This window comes from Pleurodeles waltl, chromosome 5, assembly GCF_031143425.1.
Source record: "Pleurodeles waltl isolate 20211129_DDA chromosome 5, aPleWal1.hap1.20221129, whole genome shotgun sequence".
Classification (NCBI taxonomy): domain Eukaryota; kingdom Metazoa; phylum Chordata; class Amphibia; order Caudata; family Salamandridae; genus Pleurodeles; species Pleurodeles waltl.
Window position 1 is genome coordinate 1312727932 of NC_090444.1, and position 17292 is coordinate 1312745223.

General features: G+C 42.4%; 1 protein-coding gene across 1 annotated transcript in view; it reads right to left on the bottom strand.

The window, feature by feature from the left end:
* Positions 1-559: 559 nt before the first annotated feature.
* LOC138297112 (trypsin I-P1-like) overlaps positions 560-17292 on the bottom strand; it is a 33025-nt gene continuing 16292 nt past the window's right edge. The window contains exon 3 of the mRNA XM_069236611.1: positions 560-709. Within this exon, the coding sequence (XP_069092712.1) occupies positions 560-709 (150 nt within the window). The remainder of the gene's footprint in view (positions 710-17292) is intronic.

Sequence of the window (17292 nt, forward strand, 5' to 3'; positions counted from 1 at the left end):
AATGTTCTCTGTGGAGAAACCCCCACTACCATAAATTTCCACTGGGGCTGTTGTGCATGGCTACTAAGCTGCTACAGCAAAATTGAGGATTTCCTCTCATGCCCCACCACTTTTCAGATTTCACCAGCCACCACTGATCACGAGTGAAAATATGTTTGTAAATGCTGAAATATATTTATTGGGGCACAACAAAGATTAATTTAACATGCATTCAATATGTAAAAAGATTAATTTAACATGCATTCAATATGTAACCTTATACTAAACTGTAAAGATGTCTTTACATCTTCTGTACAATATGCTTGACCACACATATCGCAATCTGAGTGTGCTGTAAATTGCCTTCAAATTCTTAAGACAGAGTATGACATCATAGCTGGCATGAAGCCTCTTATGAACATCTTAAACCTGAGAGCACTACCTGAATAATAGCTTGTTGAACTATAAATTCATAATATGGACGATCTAATGTATGCTTATTTAAGTGTATACTTATTACTATTATTATTTTATTGCTTCTGGAATCCATCATCAGTATTGCCTTTAGACTTTTAACGCTTTAGTTATTGGACATGATTTGATTGATCCAGGCATTATAGTTGCAGACTTTGGTATAAACCGTTGGGTAGCCTTTCAAAGCACACTTATAAGCCCAAGAAACAATTCCTTGAAGCTGCCTGTTACACACTAGCGGTCCTCCAGAGTCTCCCTGCAAAGGAAACAGAAAGATTGTGCATTAGAATATATATTGTTCATTTTTTCTTTTTTACTGTCCATTAGCCATATATTTTGTTTACATATTAGTTGCATGCAGCAACTATTCATGGGGAAATTAGTTGTTAATTGTTATATTACTGATGCAGGTGATTTAAGCATCTACATACAGATATCATTTGTCACAAGAATGTCTTGAGAACATAAACGCAGCTGATTGGTAGACTATTAGATTTATACTTCTCCAAATGTTTTTAAATATTGGACAAATTGAATGATTTTTGTAGAAAACGAGAGATAGCTTTCTCATCTGCTCAGTCTGGAGTCCTCAGAGGATCACCACCTTGAAGTGGTTGAAGAGCTTCTCTATTTCAGTGACCCGGAGAGCTATGCTTGTGGGAGCTTAGTCATCTGGCAGAATCACCCAAACTGGACATGTCAAAGGGTAGAGACCAGATGAAGTGCCATCCATTGGGCCTTCAGGTTGGGGGTTAGGACTATCTATTCGACACAGATCATATTTTTGAGGTCGCCCAAAAATTCCCAAACTGATCATCTCAAATTCCCTCAAGTTTACACCTACAGCTCAAGTACAACATTCCGACTTATATGAATGTAAGTATGTATGTAGTCATGTATGCAGTGTTTGAATAGCACAAACCTAGCCAAAATGGAGCAGAGTGTTGTACAAGACCAAAGGCAAAGATACACTCAATGAATAATTGAAGGAGAAACTATATTCTGAGAGTGAAAGCGGAGTTAGTTCATCATACCACAGAGTTCCTTAAAGAGATGTGTCTTCAGCTCTTTCAGCAACTGCAGCAGGGTAGGGGCAGACCTGGTGCTTACAGGGATGTCATTCTGGAGCTTGGGTGCATAAATGCAGAAGGCCTGTTGCACTGTGTATTTCAACTATCTTGCACTTCTTTCTTTACAGTCTGATAGGTGGCGAACGTGTAAGTCATCTAGGTGAAGGGTCTGTAGATGCTGCAGCTGGTTGGTCAGTGCTCCGCTCTCCTGCTGCCACAGATTGCTCAATTGCCTCTCTGGGACTGCCAAAGTGTCCTAAGTGCCTTGTAACCCTCTCAGTTGCACTGTACTGGTTTTTGCCTGCTTTTTACTATTGTATTGTTTGCATTTCTCCCACACTGTTGTACAGTACTGTTGCACTGTTTTGTTTGCTGTATTTCTTGCATTTCTCCCATGTTATCCACCGCTCCCACTGTTTTTTTCCCACTCTGTGCCTCTCACTAGCCACTCCCACCTTACAGGACTACTTACAGAGGCCACAACGCGGATGCGTAGCAGATGTGCTGCAGGCACACCAAAAGCAAGTCTGCCCGCGCCTAGGTCAAACCCAGTGCCAGAACCCCTGGACTAACCACCACCGGAAGATACACAACAGCCGAGCTCCAGGCCTTGGACCCAGGACACCTTAACAACAATTGCTGCCATCCCTCCCTCACTCCACAGCTGAATCTTTCACTTGCCGGCACTGAATCTTCTCCTGCTACACTGAAGCTCCACAATGCACAGCAACCACCAGTACCGCCACCTCGACTGCCCCTGAAGATCCCTCCTGCTCAACACACGATCCCTCTTCAAGCACACCTCTGAAATCTGGGACACCATCACCTCTGTCACTCTCAACATCATTTTACTCAACAAGACGTGGATTAACCCTGCTTCCGCGCCTGACATCGCCGCAGCCACACCTGATGGCTAAAAGATTACACACCAAGTCTGCATTAAAAAGTATAAAGGTAAAAGCGCTATAATCCACAAGGAGACCATCTACTGCACCACCATTGTTTAAGGTCGCCACACCGATTATGGAACACTTCAACTTCTAGCTACAAACTGACAGCAAAACCATCATCAGACAGCCTCGCCTAAAGACCCCCAAGGCCTTGCCCCAGCTTCTGCCATGTCATTCCTGATTTCATTTCTCTGCTCACCTTCGATTCCAAAAGCTACATCTTCCTCAGTGACCTCAATTTTCACCTTGACAACTCCAATGACATCCACACCACCAACGTTCTCAAAAGCATGAGCAACATCAGCCTCACGCAACTGGTCACCAACCCGACCCACATCGCAGGACACATACTCAACCCAATATTCATGGCCAGTGACAAAATCAAGTTCAGCCACATCATCAATCTCACCTGGACCGACCACGCCATCGTCCACTTCAGCATCTAGGGATTCCCCTACATTGTCCCTCAGCTACCCAGCATGTCACACCACAGCTTGAACAAAGTCTCAGAGAGCCAATGGGCTGACGCCCTCAACACCTCCTGTCCGCACACCGCACCCAACCTCAAACAAGTGGTCAAGAACTTCTCTGCCTGGATCACAGAAATTATTGAAATAGTTGTCCCCTGCAAACCCACCAAGTACAAAAGATCATTCAAGCAAGTCAACTGGTACCTGACAGAACTAAGAACCTTGAAACGCGCCTGCAAATGACTCAAAAGAAAATGGATCCATTGGACCAAACTACTTTCAAAACCACCCTCAACCATCATCACCAACTCCTGAAAAAGACAAAAAGAAGCACCCTGGCCAACCAAATCAAAGCAAGCTCTAACCACAGCAAAGAACTTTTAAATTCAACATCGTCAAAGAGATCTCCAGCCCTTCTGCCACTGAAAATGTCATCACCCTCACACAAGAGCTCTGCAACTTCTTGGCAGATTTCTTGCACAATAAGATAGCCACCATTCACAAAAATTCAATCCCCAAACCACTGACCTCAGCCATCTATACCCTACAGACCAGAAACACGAACACCCGCTCGCCACCTGGGACCGGATTACCTTGTAAGACACCTCAGCCATCATGATCTCTGTCCACTCAGGAGCACCCAACCTCACAAAATTTTCAGCCTAGGGAGCAAGATGATCAGCAGTGAACTCACCACCATCAACACATCAAACACCACAGCCACATTCCCCGAAGAATGGAAGCACACAGAGGTCAAGCCCTTACTCAAGAAACCATCCGTTAACCCCAAAGAACTCAAGAACTACTGCCCCATCACCTTGCTCCATTTCCCTGCCAATATCCTTGAGAAAGCTATCAACCGCCAACTCACAGAACACCTGGAGAATCACAATCTTATGAACACTTCCCAATCCAGATTCTGTGCCAACCACAGCACCAAAACTGCCCTGAGAGCAGCCACAGACTACATCAGATCCCTCCTTCACCAAGGAAAAAACGCTCCTGTATTCCTCCTCTACCTTTCAGCAGAGTTTGACATAGTATCACACTACACCCTGATCAAATGGCTCTGGAATCTGAGGAAATCCCTAAAATGGATCACCTCCTTCCTCACAGGAAGAACCCAGAGAGTCTGCCTCCTGCCTTTTACTTCTGAACCTAAGAACAATATATGCAGGGTCCTTCAAGGTTTGTTCCTCAGTCATACCCTGTTCAACACCTAAATGACTGCCTTGGCCAATGTCCTAAGATCACATGGACTAACCATCATATCCTACGCCCATGATACCCAGCTCATCCTCTTGCTGCCAGAAGAACACTAAGCCACAATCACAAACTTCCGCAGGAGCATGATAAACATCGGCGACTGGATGAGAAACAACTGCCTACAACTCAACACAGAGGAGAGTGAGGTGCAGAAACACCTCCCATGGAATGATGCCTGGTGGCATCCCAAACTAGGAACCTCAATGACTCCGACCGACCACGCCTCCAACCTCATCATCATTCTGAACAGCAAGCTCACAATGAGGAAACAGATCAATGCGTTTCAGCCATCTGCTTCCTCACCTTCCGCATTCTCCACAAGATTTTCAAGTGGGTCCCCATCAATGCTAGATGTACCATCACAAAACAAATGGACTATGGCAACGCACTGCATGCAAGAATCGCTGTGTACCTCCTCAAGAGACTGCAGAAGATGCACAGCGGCTAGACTCATTAAAATACCTCCCAAAAGAGACCCATATCAACACCCATTGGCTCCACATCCAGAACAGATGCCAGTTCAAGATACTGATCCTTGCCTTCAAAGCCCTCCACTACCAAGGACCAGCGTAAATCAACCACCAACTCAACTTCCACCTTCCTTCCAGACACCTGTGCTCTGCCTCCCTTTGCCTCATCCATTCCCCCCACAGTGGAGGATGCTTTTTATCCTACCTCGCTGCATCTTGGAACAACCTGCCACTTCACCTACGGACCTCATCCAATCTGCTGGAATTCAGAAAAGGACTTAAGACCTGGTTGTTCGACTGAGTCCTTCAGCAGCACTTCAGCACCTGGATACTCTCAAAGGTGAATAGCATGCTCTACAAATACAGATTGATTCAATTGATGAAACATGGTGTAGGCCATCAATTAGATACATATGTATTATTATTTCTGAGATTTTTGTACTTTGCAGATGTTGCAGACACACTCTGCAACTCAGATCATGCAAGAAAGGTCTAAGTTTATTTAGTTAGTTGCAGCCCTACAAGTTAATCTTACAATATAGATGATTCGTTGGTAAAAAATGTCCATGACTTATTTGTCAGTTTATGTGTGAGGAGAAAAAAATGGCATTGGTATTACAAGGGAATGTATTCTATGACTGGAAATAAAAAACCACAACACAATTCCTGGCTTGTGCAGAAGAGTGCTTCATGTTGCAGACTGCTGCAAAAATCATCATTACTTCTCATTTATGTAATTTACTGCTTTAACGATCACAGTGAACATAGTGCCACTTATCTCATATACAAAGTATAATAAGACTTTCTTTTTTTCATCCTACAGTCACATTCGGATGGCCAATCCGACCACTCATGGGCACAAGTGTACATTCATTTACATCTAGATATGGGATCCTTTAGAGGTTTGTGGTAATAGGACACTGGTTAAAAATGGGCGAACAACCACTTGGTTCCCCACCTCAGTTAGAAGCATTTGGAAGTCTGTGTATTTGACTGCAGGAAACTTTCCTTGCTGGGCAGCTGCTGGTGTTCGAAAGCAGGTGTTTTTAAGCCTGCCTCTTTTTAGGTCAGGATGTCTAATGGCATGTCCATCATGATTTCCTACACCATAGTGGTGTTGGGGGAGAAACAAATAATTTTAAAACCAAGTCACTGTCCCCCTCAACTCACTAGCTCTACTGTCAGGGGCATTTTTCATTTTTCAAAAATGACTCTAAGCTTTGAGGGTTTGTCTTGGAAAAATGCTAGCTGGTTCAACATGTTCCTATGGCATGGCATTTTGACTGGCATTAAATATTTTCACCACACAAAGAGGGAACACAGAATAAGGCACGTGGGCCACAGCAGGATTGTGGAGGTAGTGCCAGTTTGAGGCCTGACCACCAGACTCTAATTGAGGCCCCCACCATGGTGAACTCTGTGGATACAGGGATAGTTATAGTACTTCTAAGGTTCTACCTCTGTAGAATCTCATATATGTGATTTTTAATGTGCACTGCAGTAGCACCTCGAGGGGCACTGAAGGGGTGGGGCGGCGCACGGGGAGGGAGGGAAGGGAATAAACATAAACATTTATTTATTTAATAAAAAAAAAAAACACTTACCTCTCCTCGCCGCTCCTCTACCACTCTTCCCTTCTGCGAGCACAGGCTCCCAGCCTGCCCTGCGGCCAATCCTGATGCTGCTCAGAGCAGCGTCAGGATTGGCTGGGAGCGCCCAGCCAGGGCGCTCCCAGGCAGACTGGGAGCCTGTGCAGGCTCTCTCAAGGCCGTCAACTCTGTAGCTCGAGATGGCTGGTCAAACATACATGTACAGTGAGAGGCAGTGCTGAGCACTCCCCCTTGCTGCTTTTCACCCACATGGCCCCGCCGCTTTTACCAGAAAACGATCATAAACAAAAGGAGGAGCCACCACTGGTGTACTGACTTCTAAATAGCAATAGAAACTTCTCCACAAATAGCTTTCTTACTACTAAATTTAGGGAAGTAAATGCCCCAGATTTGTTCTTTTATTTAGATGAAAACAAGAACTGTCCGTTTTGATGCAACTGCAAGGAGCAAAGAATGAGCTCACATTACCGCGGGACTGACGGAAGGAGCCCACTCTGAGTAGGGGCTGCTGTACTGGAACCACACTGTCAAGGCAAGACAGTGAGGGATGCTGCGCTATCTGAAAAGTATTGAGACTGTGATCACAGCATAGACAGACTGTTGAAATGTTACTTGCAGAAGAAAAAAAAGAACTCCAGAGGACCTCCTGATAATGAAGTCCCTTTGAGAGGATAGCGCAGAACATCAGCCAAAGCAAAGTGCGATACAAACACCATCAATTAAGCCACCAATTGAAGCAGACTGCTGTTCAAAACAATCAAACCCTATCCGGAACCGGCTATTCTTCACTCCACAGAAAAGTGCAGTGCCATCAAGCTCTTCTTCAGTGAAAATGTACAGAAAATTTGACAGCACGTTACTGAACTTCATCTTTAACCCCTACCCCTCACTGCAGAATTCCTCAATGGTCTGCTTTCCGAGCCCTATCTCTCCCAGATCTCCCTGACTTACAGAACTCCCTCAAAGCCACTTCTGAAGAAGTTGATGTCTTAAAATTGTTCTTAATTAAAGCTATCTCTGAGGATGCTCTCTTATCTCCTCTTACTACTGTCAATGCCTCTCTCATTCAAGGCATCTTCCCAGAAGCTTTCAAGACAGGCTAGGTCCTCCCACTCCTTAAGAAACCTACACTAGACCCTGTTAGCTTTGCCATTTACCGGCCCACCACTCATGTACCATACTTCGACAAGATCACTAAAAAGGAAGCCTACGTTCAACCCTGAGATCCTACGTATATCTTCAATGTGCTTAAATGGACTTAAAAAAAAAGTCAATCCATACTTTTTTTATATGTACTTTACTTTTGATATTTTTGATCACTCGATATTCTGTCTGCGATATTCTGATACCACGTTATTCCTGTGTTCAGTATTCAGTATTACAGTCTCTTTTCTCTACAACAAACTTTTGGTTTCTGCAACGGTCAAAAGGTGACAATCTACTTTCTTGTGGGTGCAAGCATTAGCACATTGAATCCACTTCTAAGCACCATGACAATGCTTTTTTCTTGTTGCAGTTTTGTACTGGTCTGAAATTATTTTTCACGGGGTACTATTTCTTGTAAACAATTTCATTAAAAAAGTACCTGCCATGTGAGTTCTGAGCAAGGAGAACATGTGAGAGTGTGACAAAGTTAAAATAATAATAAGTCTGAAGAAAAGAGAGCATGAAGGCAAATGTGTAGGGTGGCGGGGGCAGGATTGGAAGGGGATGCCAAGAAGGAATTTAAATTTTTTTAATGAAAAAAACAATGCCTTTAAATAGTTTTGTTTTTTGTAGTTTCTCATTGCTGGGCAGTGCCCAACCAATGATGTTAACTAGAGCCGCAAAACTCCAAAAGTGTGACCGCTTAACAAATTGACGCATATGATTTAATAAGTAATCTGCTCAGGATTTAAAGGTGAACCGTGTTTACTAGTTGAGGACACTAAGCATGCTTTTTGATTTTAAACCTCTACTTCTGACAGGCACTCAAAAAAGTGATTGAAAGGACAGGGCTCTCCTGAGAATGACAGGATGTTGCGTCACTCAAGCCAGTTCTAGACAGAGTGCTGATATTTGTGTTGTGGTCCATGGTGCTCAGTGTGTAGCCACTTGAACGCTTCAGAGCACTTTGGTCAATAAATATGCACAATGACGGTGGCCATTGATACTTGAGCGTGCTTACTATCAACCGCGAACCTAAAGAGGGTTTGTAAACTATACTGAAGTGTTACTAGCGAATCCCATTCTAGGCATGTTTATGAAATCCCCCTCAGTGAATAAATCGGTGTACAGCACAGAAGTGCATATTCAATCTCCAGCCCTTTCAACTGTTTGTGCAAAGCAATAAAGACGTCTGTGTAAGAACTCGGACACATAGCTGGCTTCGCACCTATACGTGACAGAAGCTACCATTAATCAGTAGTTTGCACGGGGCGCAGGTGTGCAGTTTCAAAAAAGCCACCTGAACAAGCCATGAGCAAAGGAGCATCTGTTCTGACAGCCAAACGCCACAGGAAACAAGCATTTGCAATGCAATAGGTTTCGCATTTGTAAGAGTTAGAGCTATTGGCGCTGTAAATGTCAATGTTTTTTACTTATGTGTTTTGATTTGGAGTGTAGTGGATGTATGTGGTGTGGAGTGGAATTATGCGCATTGTATTGGAATTTTTAATTGTGGAATTGTTTGGGGTGTGGAGTATATTTATGTATTGGAATTATGTGGCATAGTGAATTACAGAAGCCATACACACTTATGACTATTGTGATTGCAACATTATGCCTGATGAAAGCCTGGGGGAGTGTAGGTACTAAGGTATCCTCAAGTGTTTCAGGTGAGTTGTGCAGTCCAGAATGTAGGGGAAATAGGGACTGGTTAAGGTGAGTGTATAGGTATGTTTAGGATCAGTAGCGTAAGCGAAGGTTTCCTCTCTCTGCCTTCTCTGTACACCTCAGAGGTCTGTGTTCTGTCCCCACCCACCTCTTTTGCAAGGGTTTCATAAACAGAGAAGTAGATCTTGAATAATGACTCATTAGGGTTTGAAGCTGCTTTTTGGGGAGTCAGTAACTCCTCCTGTGAGTTAGAAATCTGTACTCCGTACATCAATATCCCTCTAGCTCAGGAAGCATAACTTTATGAATACCTTACGTGTAATTGGAATATTTACTACATATTAGAGTTGCATCTTTAAAGAGGGAATAAATATTTTGTACTGCGTTGCTTTGACCCAGAAATCCTAATTTGACCCAGAAATCCTACTTAATTTAATTTAGGCATCGGGAATCAGTAACGTGTTCCTCCTTTGAGCTAAGATCAGTGATCTCTTTTGAAGAGAACCAGAATAAGCAATGGTTCACAGGTTCTTCCCGTGTACCTTGGCTTAGACATTTTCATTGTGTAGTGTTGGTCGTATATTTTTTACCCACTAGTAACTATGCCAACTTGCAACGGCAGGTTTAAATCCAGACAGTAAAAACACATGCAAACTTTAAACAGCAGCAATCTTTTAGGGCAGACAAACCTCTCCCCTGTGAAGGTTTGGATAGATGCTGTAAAAATGCTCTGCTGTGAGCTGAGCAAACACAGATTTCAACAAGTAGGAGTAGGTAGCAGGTAAGCAATGGTAGGAGCAAGTGTAGCAGTTGAAATAGCAGGTATAAGTAGGAGTATGTGAAAGTAAGAGAAGGCATAAGGGGAAGTAAGCAAAGGAGAAAGAGTAGGGCTAATTCGAGGACTAGGAGTAAGTAGGAATCTGTGTAGGGTAAGAATGGGGTAGGAATTTGAACAGAAGTAAATTGGATTGAGTGGGAGTAAGATCAGGAGTATGTATAGATAATAGTAGGAAGGAGTGGGAGCAGGAATAAATGTAAGCATAAATTTGAAAAGGTAGGAGCTCGTTCAAGTAAGAGTGGAAATAAGTAAAATAGGCATAAATAGAATTAATATGCAGTGTGAGCATGAGCAAAAAAAGTTCTAAGTATGAAAGTAGGCAGGAATAGAGAGAGTAGTTGAAAATAAAAACTAAGACTGAGAATAAAATGGTAAGAGTACGTAGGAGTAAGAAAAAGTAAAATTAGTGATAAGATGGGCTAAGAGTAGCTGTAGGAGTATAAGTAAGCAGGACTAAATAGACATGCTAGTAGGACTAAGATTATGTGTAGGGTATGAAAAAGAGCAAAGATTAGAAGTAATGAAGAGCAGTAGTAAGCAAAAGTAAGATGAGTTATTAGAGGTAGGTAAAAGTACGTAGGAGTAAGTAGGACTACGTAGGAGTAAAAGAATAAAATGCAAGCAAGAGTAGGGGTACAAGCATGAATAAGTAGTATGTAGCAGAAAGTAGAAGAGTGGGAGGAAAAGTAGGAAGAAGTAGCACAAAAAATATAAGCCTTTAAGAGTGTAAAGGTTGAAGAATGGGAGTAAATAGTAGCAGGTAGGAGTAAATATGAGTAAGAATAGGCATAAGAAGGGCTAAGCAGAAGAGCTGAAGTATGTAAAAATAGTAGAAGGTAAGTTCAAGTAGGAGCATGTAGGCGTAAGAGTGTAAGTAGGAGTAGCTAAGACTAAGTGTAACAGCAATATGGGAATAGGAAAATACAGTAGTAAAAGTAAAAAAGAAAGAACAGCAGTAAGTAGAAGTAATAGGAGAAAGCAGAGAAACGAGTAGGAGCAGGAGAAAATAGGCGTAACATGTTGTAAGTGGAAGCAAGGGTCTGTAAGAGCATGTTGGAATAATAAAACATAAGAGTAGGGACAAAAATGAGGTTTAAGAGAAAGAAGAAAGTAAAATTAAGAGGTTAAGTAGCAGAGTAAGAATGAAACCTATGAGTAGAAGCAAAAATCAGTAGGAGTGTCTTTAGGAGTAACCATAGGCATAAGTAGGAGAAGTTGGTGCTGGTAGAATTAAGTGTAAGAGTAATGAAAGTAAGATTGAAAGAGACAACAATGCAAAAAGAAAGATGAAAAGACAGCAAATCCTTTCATATTCTTCTAAGACTCCAGTGCTAATCAAGCCTGACATGCTTATCATTTTATGCACACAACATATGAAGAGCAAGGACCTTACATTAAGCACTATTGTAACATATTTCATTTGGTCATTTGTGCTAAAATAGGTATAATTTACGTGTTTTATAGTGTTCACAAACAGCAGAAGCGTGTTACTTGGCGCTATTTGAAATCAGGTTATTGCCATGTTGCCGGCAGAGGTACCATTTTTTTCAATAATGGATTGTACACAGACCTGGTCTCTGTAAAGTGCTGTGTGACGAAGAAGTGAAAGAAACGTTTTCTCAGTTCCACAGGAGCAGCACTTCTAAACTGCTTGGATAAAGCTGAGATGATGCCCGGGAGCAGAACAGTGATGTTTATGGGTCTCTGACGCCCTCTAGCAGTGCCTTTAGCCATAGGGTCACAGCACGCATGTTTTTACTTAAACTCACCATAATAGAGAATGTATAGAACGCATGCAACAAGAGTTGCCAATCCCTGCCCCCTTTCGCTGCTCTCCCTGGCACCGGTGGGAAGTTGATAGGAAGGAGCCCTCTCTCCTTCCAAAACAGCATTACCACAGATCTGCGCCAAAAACAATACAAAGGCTCCTGGTTCCTCAGCTCATATGCCCTGGTAGACGTGAGGCTGCGAGCTGATAAGAGGTTTTGAAGCAGAGTGAGGAAGTGGCTGCATGCCCTGGGGTGGAGCAACAGCAGCAACAATTCAGAGACGTCGACAGCCATGGGGGACGGGTCCCCTCAGCTCTGAAGTGCGAGTCCGGCACGTGGGAGCCATGCAGCCTTTGGCAATGCTTCTGAAGCAAGTAATCAAGCATTGGCAAAGGCAAAATAAAACCAAGCTAATGCCAGCTACCGCGAAGGATTGGCTGGGGGCTGGTTGGGGGAGGAAGGGGCAGGAGTGAACATATCCTGCATTGGGAAGTGTTGTGAACAGAGAAAAGGGGCAGTGACAGTAAGGAGGAGAGTTTACAGCTGGGACTAATTAAAGTACTGAGTCTCAGAGAACAGGGTTAGGGAAAAACAACATAAGCAAGCCTGGCCTTTAACTCAATAGTGAACCATCCCACACAGTGTAAACACAGCCTGAAATGTTCTTTGTCCTGTGAATCTTAACAGGAGGCTTGTGCTCGCAGGCTCATGGAGTGAGACTTCACATACCAGAGTCATTGCAGTTCCAATGACCAGCTGTGGACAGGAGCCTAACTGCGTGATGGTGAAATATGAAAGCAGCACCCTGACAAGATTTACAGGCCTGCTTTAAATTGCGCTGGAAATCAAAAGAACAAGAATCAAAAGAAGCATTTGAACAACATATTTTAGAGCCCTGTCAACAGACATAGACTGGAGCCACTGAAACACCCACCCAAATGCTATTAGCCTAAGAAAAAAGTAATCCCTAAGCACATGCTACATAGGCACAAATGGAAGGGTACAAGTACTAGGGCCATGCTCCAGGGGAGTGTACAACTGTAGAATAGGTGGGACAAAGAGCAAGGATTGACCACTAGCAAGCAAGGATTTTAAGGACACTGAAACAAACCAATGAAAAAGCAGAGACCCCACATAGAAGTACAGAAGCATATACTAAAGTATATACAAGAGGTCTCGAATGCTCGACCTAAAAAGCAAGATCTAGAAAACTCGTGACAGTAAACTATGTCTCCAGTAAATTAACCCCTTTTACTCACAGCACTTTGAAACAGCAGAAACTCATGCAAAGAGCTTTTTTTCACGTCCTATCTGCTTGCCTCATATAAGTGTCAGGGGGCTAAGCAAACCTCCGCAGTGCTCAATAACACAAGTGAAAGTGTGTGGGAGGCCGATATTAAACCACTTCTTGCAGCGTTAACAGACCAGGTGTAAAGAGCTTTTTTGGAGTAACAGGCCTCGCTCCCAGGTTAGATTTGTAAACAAGATTTACTGCAGCTGCTGTCTGTTTCAGTTTTGTCAGTTTAGCGCACCAGGTTGTTCTTTGCACTTAACCAACACTTAGCTTCACACTTTTGAGCAGCACAGCACCGAGAAGAGCACAGTAAACCCGGCGCAAGGTCCATTACCAAAGAGCTTCCGTGGAAGCAAAGGCAATACAAGCGTTCAACCACGAACACCCAGAGGAGCAATAGACGCGCCATAATGCACCTTATGAAATACCTCTATCACACACATACAACACAAATGCACACACCACAGACACAAGCAAAAATACGTGCACACACGTCACAGACATATGCAACCACACCAAAACTAAAGTATTACAATATGCATCACCCTATGAGTTATTTTATTAAAGGCAAACATCGACTACCAGGCGATCTTTGTGAGCTGAAATAATTTTTTGGTGCAGATAAAAAAAAAATACACTGACTCATCTTAACAATCAACCTTGAATCCATCTACAAACATTGACAATTTCACAAGAATAAATTTACTATCCCAACAAACGACTCCAGATTTTTAAATATTCCTGTCTTTGGGGCTAAAACAATGAAGGAAAGGCAAAACCAGATTTTAGCTACAAAGTAATGTTCCAGTTTGATAGCAAAAAAGATGTGTTTTCAGGGCTTTCAATCAAGAGAATATGGCTTTTGATATCTCTGCAGGCAGAACCAGTTCCATTGCTGCTAATTCACGGCCGAGAATGGACGGACCTCACATTTTGATTTCTTGACTTTTGACACTCCAAGAAGTAACTTACTGTCAGATTGCAAGTTCTTTATGAGTTTATTTCATGCCAAAATGGGAAGTCAAAAAATTAGGTCCCATCCGATGACCAGTCATTCATAGGGTCCTAAATTAGATTGGGCTTTTAGTTGGTGGACAATGTGTGGCTCTTCTATCTGGTGGCATGGGGTTTCTTGTGCTTGGACCACTAAGCAGTCTCACAGCTGTATGTTGAGGCCCTGACGTTTTTGTAGCAGTTTTTTATGATACCTAGCTAGAGGTTCTTAGGAAACTCAAAACGGGTAGTATGATTCATGTTTAATTATGGGTGAAATTTATGTACCACACAATTATTTTTGTAGTTTTAGGTGGTAAATGCCAACACTTCCTACTACTTTATTCACCTATGTATTCATGGCTAGGGGGAGTTAATTCAAATTTCCTGATAATTTGCCACTTGGCCAGCTTACTGTATCAATGAATCTCCATGATAAATAATTTAATGTGTGATGTTCCAGGATACATTTTAAATGTAAATAGTCTCTCATACATTTCAATGCAAGCATTCCATAGGATAAGGAAAACACATTGAACAACCTATAGCATGAGGTGAGAAAGAAATATTCCTCTGGGTGGAGTCAAAGCTCACTTTCTGCAAAATTCTAAACAATTGGTAACAGTAGGTATTGCAGACAGCTACTTTGTCAAGCCAGACCTAAAAATGAAATACAGCACTCTTAGAAAAGTGCAGTTGGAGTGTTAGGAATGGATGATTCCCCTGCTTAAGATGTTCCCCTTACCTTTCAACTATTACTCAGGTGATGCTTGGTGTGGTTACAGGTGCAGTTGTTTACGTCTTCACAGATGTTCTCTTTGGGAAAAGTAGTGCCAAAGACATTCATATGACTCTGTTTCTTCTACCCTCTGGCAAATTAGTCCACAATGACTATGGGTATGACTATGCATAATTCATTTTGATTTAACCGGTAGAAATTTCTAATTAATTAAGAGCACTAGGTATTGTTCATTGTGGAATGTGTGCAACTCCTGAACCATAATGAAAAAATCTATGCATTGTTTTTGTTTCCTGTCATAAGGGTTGTGTTGTACAGGTTATTTACTGAACTGGAAACGTGATCAAAGCAAGGCTTTAAGTTACGAAGAAAGGCAATTATTTACCGTATTTTCCTTAAATAAATTGAATAGAATATACGTTTCATGGTAGTAATTGTTACCATAAAATGGCAGAATATTGGTCCCCCAAAAACCAGCATAGGTTGTCTCATTTCTATGTTTTTCCAGTTTTCCTGCTTTGGCTGTGTTCTTTATGGCCTCCTGACTCTGTTCTGCTCTGTTTCCAGTGCAGGCCCCTGTTGCATTGCAGTCTCAGGACTTACACTAACTGTGTGATTGACAGCACAGAGACTGTGATACAGCCCAGTTTCAACCACATGATTATTGACTTTATAGGCCCTGCACTGTCAATCACATTCTGTTGGCAGTGGTGTAACAAAGGCCCCCCGCAGCTCCTGAGGTGAAGGGGGCCCCCTTCAGCACAGAACACTGTGCATGGGCGGCAGGCCCCTGACTGGTCCAGGGGGGAGAAGGCCCCCTCCAGGTACATTGCAGAGGCCCCCGTCATGTTTCGTTACACTACTGTGTGGTGGATGACATATGGTCTATGACTGGCATTGAAGCTTGACCAGCAGTGCTCTGATTCAGACTAAATGTCAATTCCAGGCTTGAACTCTCTTACACAGAGGTAGTATACCAATGCTATTAACAACTCATACAGCACATGTGTGATGGTCCCTGCGTGGGCCTCCAGCCTATCTCATATGTACAATTAATTTTTCATCTTCTCATGAATGTCCGCAGATATGCAGCACAGGCATTGCTGCATGACTTTATACCAGCTGTCTCCAACCCTTCCTGTAGAGAGAGCTTCATTCTGATCAATAAAACCTAACTTGAGATACTGATGGCTAAGCAACTTGTGTACTGGTACCAGACACTCCCACACCCAACTTCATTGATTTTAAGCCTAATGTCGATAGACCAGATATTATGGTTTGAACAAAATACCTTGACTAGGGGCTGCCATCATTGTCAGTGAGAACATGTTTTCTGGGAATGAATGAACATGTGTGCCTATGAATGGGATATAATTCTATGGGTGAAGGACAGCCTTCGCCACATGTACTTGTGGTACAGGACATACCTTCCACCATATGTGGCACAGTTACATATATTACAACATAAAGTCATTTTTTAAATGGGAGTAATTTAAACTGCAGAAAAATGTTCTGTATCAACGTTCATAATATGCAACATTTTTCTGCACATTAAATTTCTCTCACTTAACATAAAGCCTGTATTTTTCAGTTATAAATATGGCACCATGTTTGTTAGCCACTATGAGCAAGATGCCTGCTGTGTGTAAAGAAAACATTTTGATATGGGAGAAAATTAAACTGAAGAGTTAACTATGTTTATATAGATTCCATAAAAGTCATCATTTAAATTTTCTCCCATGTCCACGTGTCACATGCACAAACACCAGGCATCGTGCTCCTAGTGGCCAGTAGACACTGTGCCATATTTATAACAGACAAATACAGCCATCTGTTTAAATGGGAGTATTTTAAAGTTAAGAAACATGCTTCATAAAACATTAAGGGTTAATTGTCTTAATTGAAAGTGGAGAAAGACATTAAGACTGTTTCAAAGAAAGATTTTTCTTCAGTTTAAATCTTTCCCATTTAGAAGCATATGAATGTCCTTTTCGGTTAAATACGGCACAGTGTCTACTGGCCACTGGGAACAAGATGTCTGCAGTTTGTAAATGTGACACTTTGAAGTGGGAGGAAGTTAAAGTGAAGAGTTAACTTTATCATTAAGGTAACTTTTCATTTTTATTTTCTCTAATTTTGAAAGCTTTCAGAAACATCATTTTGTCCTCAGCTTCAGTACTGAGTTGACAATGACTTTTAGTTAAGTGTTAAATTCCTCAGACCTTCTGGTCTTCACTGCTGTGTCACAGCCTGGGTCGTGAAACTGAGTGAGCACTGCTCATTAGCAGGGCCTGTTATCTGCAGCCTGATGCTAATATAGACCTGTAGCCCACTACAGTGGCAAGCAGGCCTTTAATGGCTGGTATAACCCAGTTATGGCGAGCTGTAAGGCTATTGTAACAGTCCGCCCCTAAAGGGCAGAATGTTCTAAGTAGCAAAACAATGGCTTCATGGAGCCTGATGGGGTTGAAATCCCCTAGGGCTCCTTGAGGCCATTGTTCACAGCAAAATATGTGAAAGGGAAACATTGGAATGTTGATGCACTGGGCTTCTACC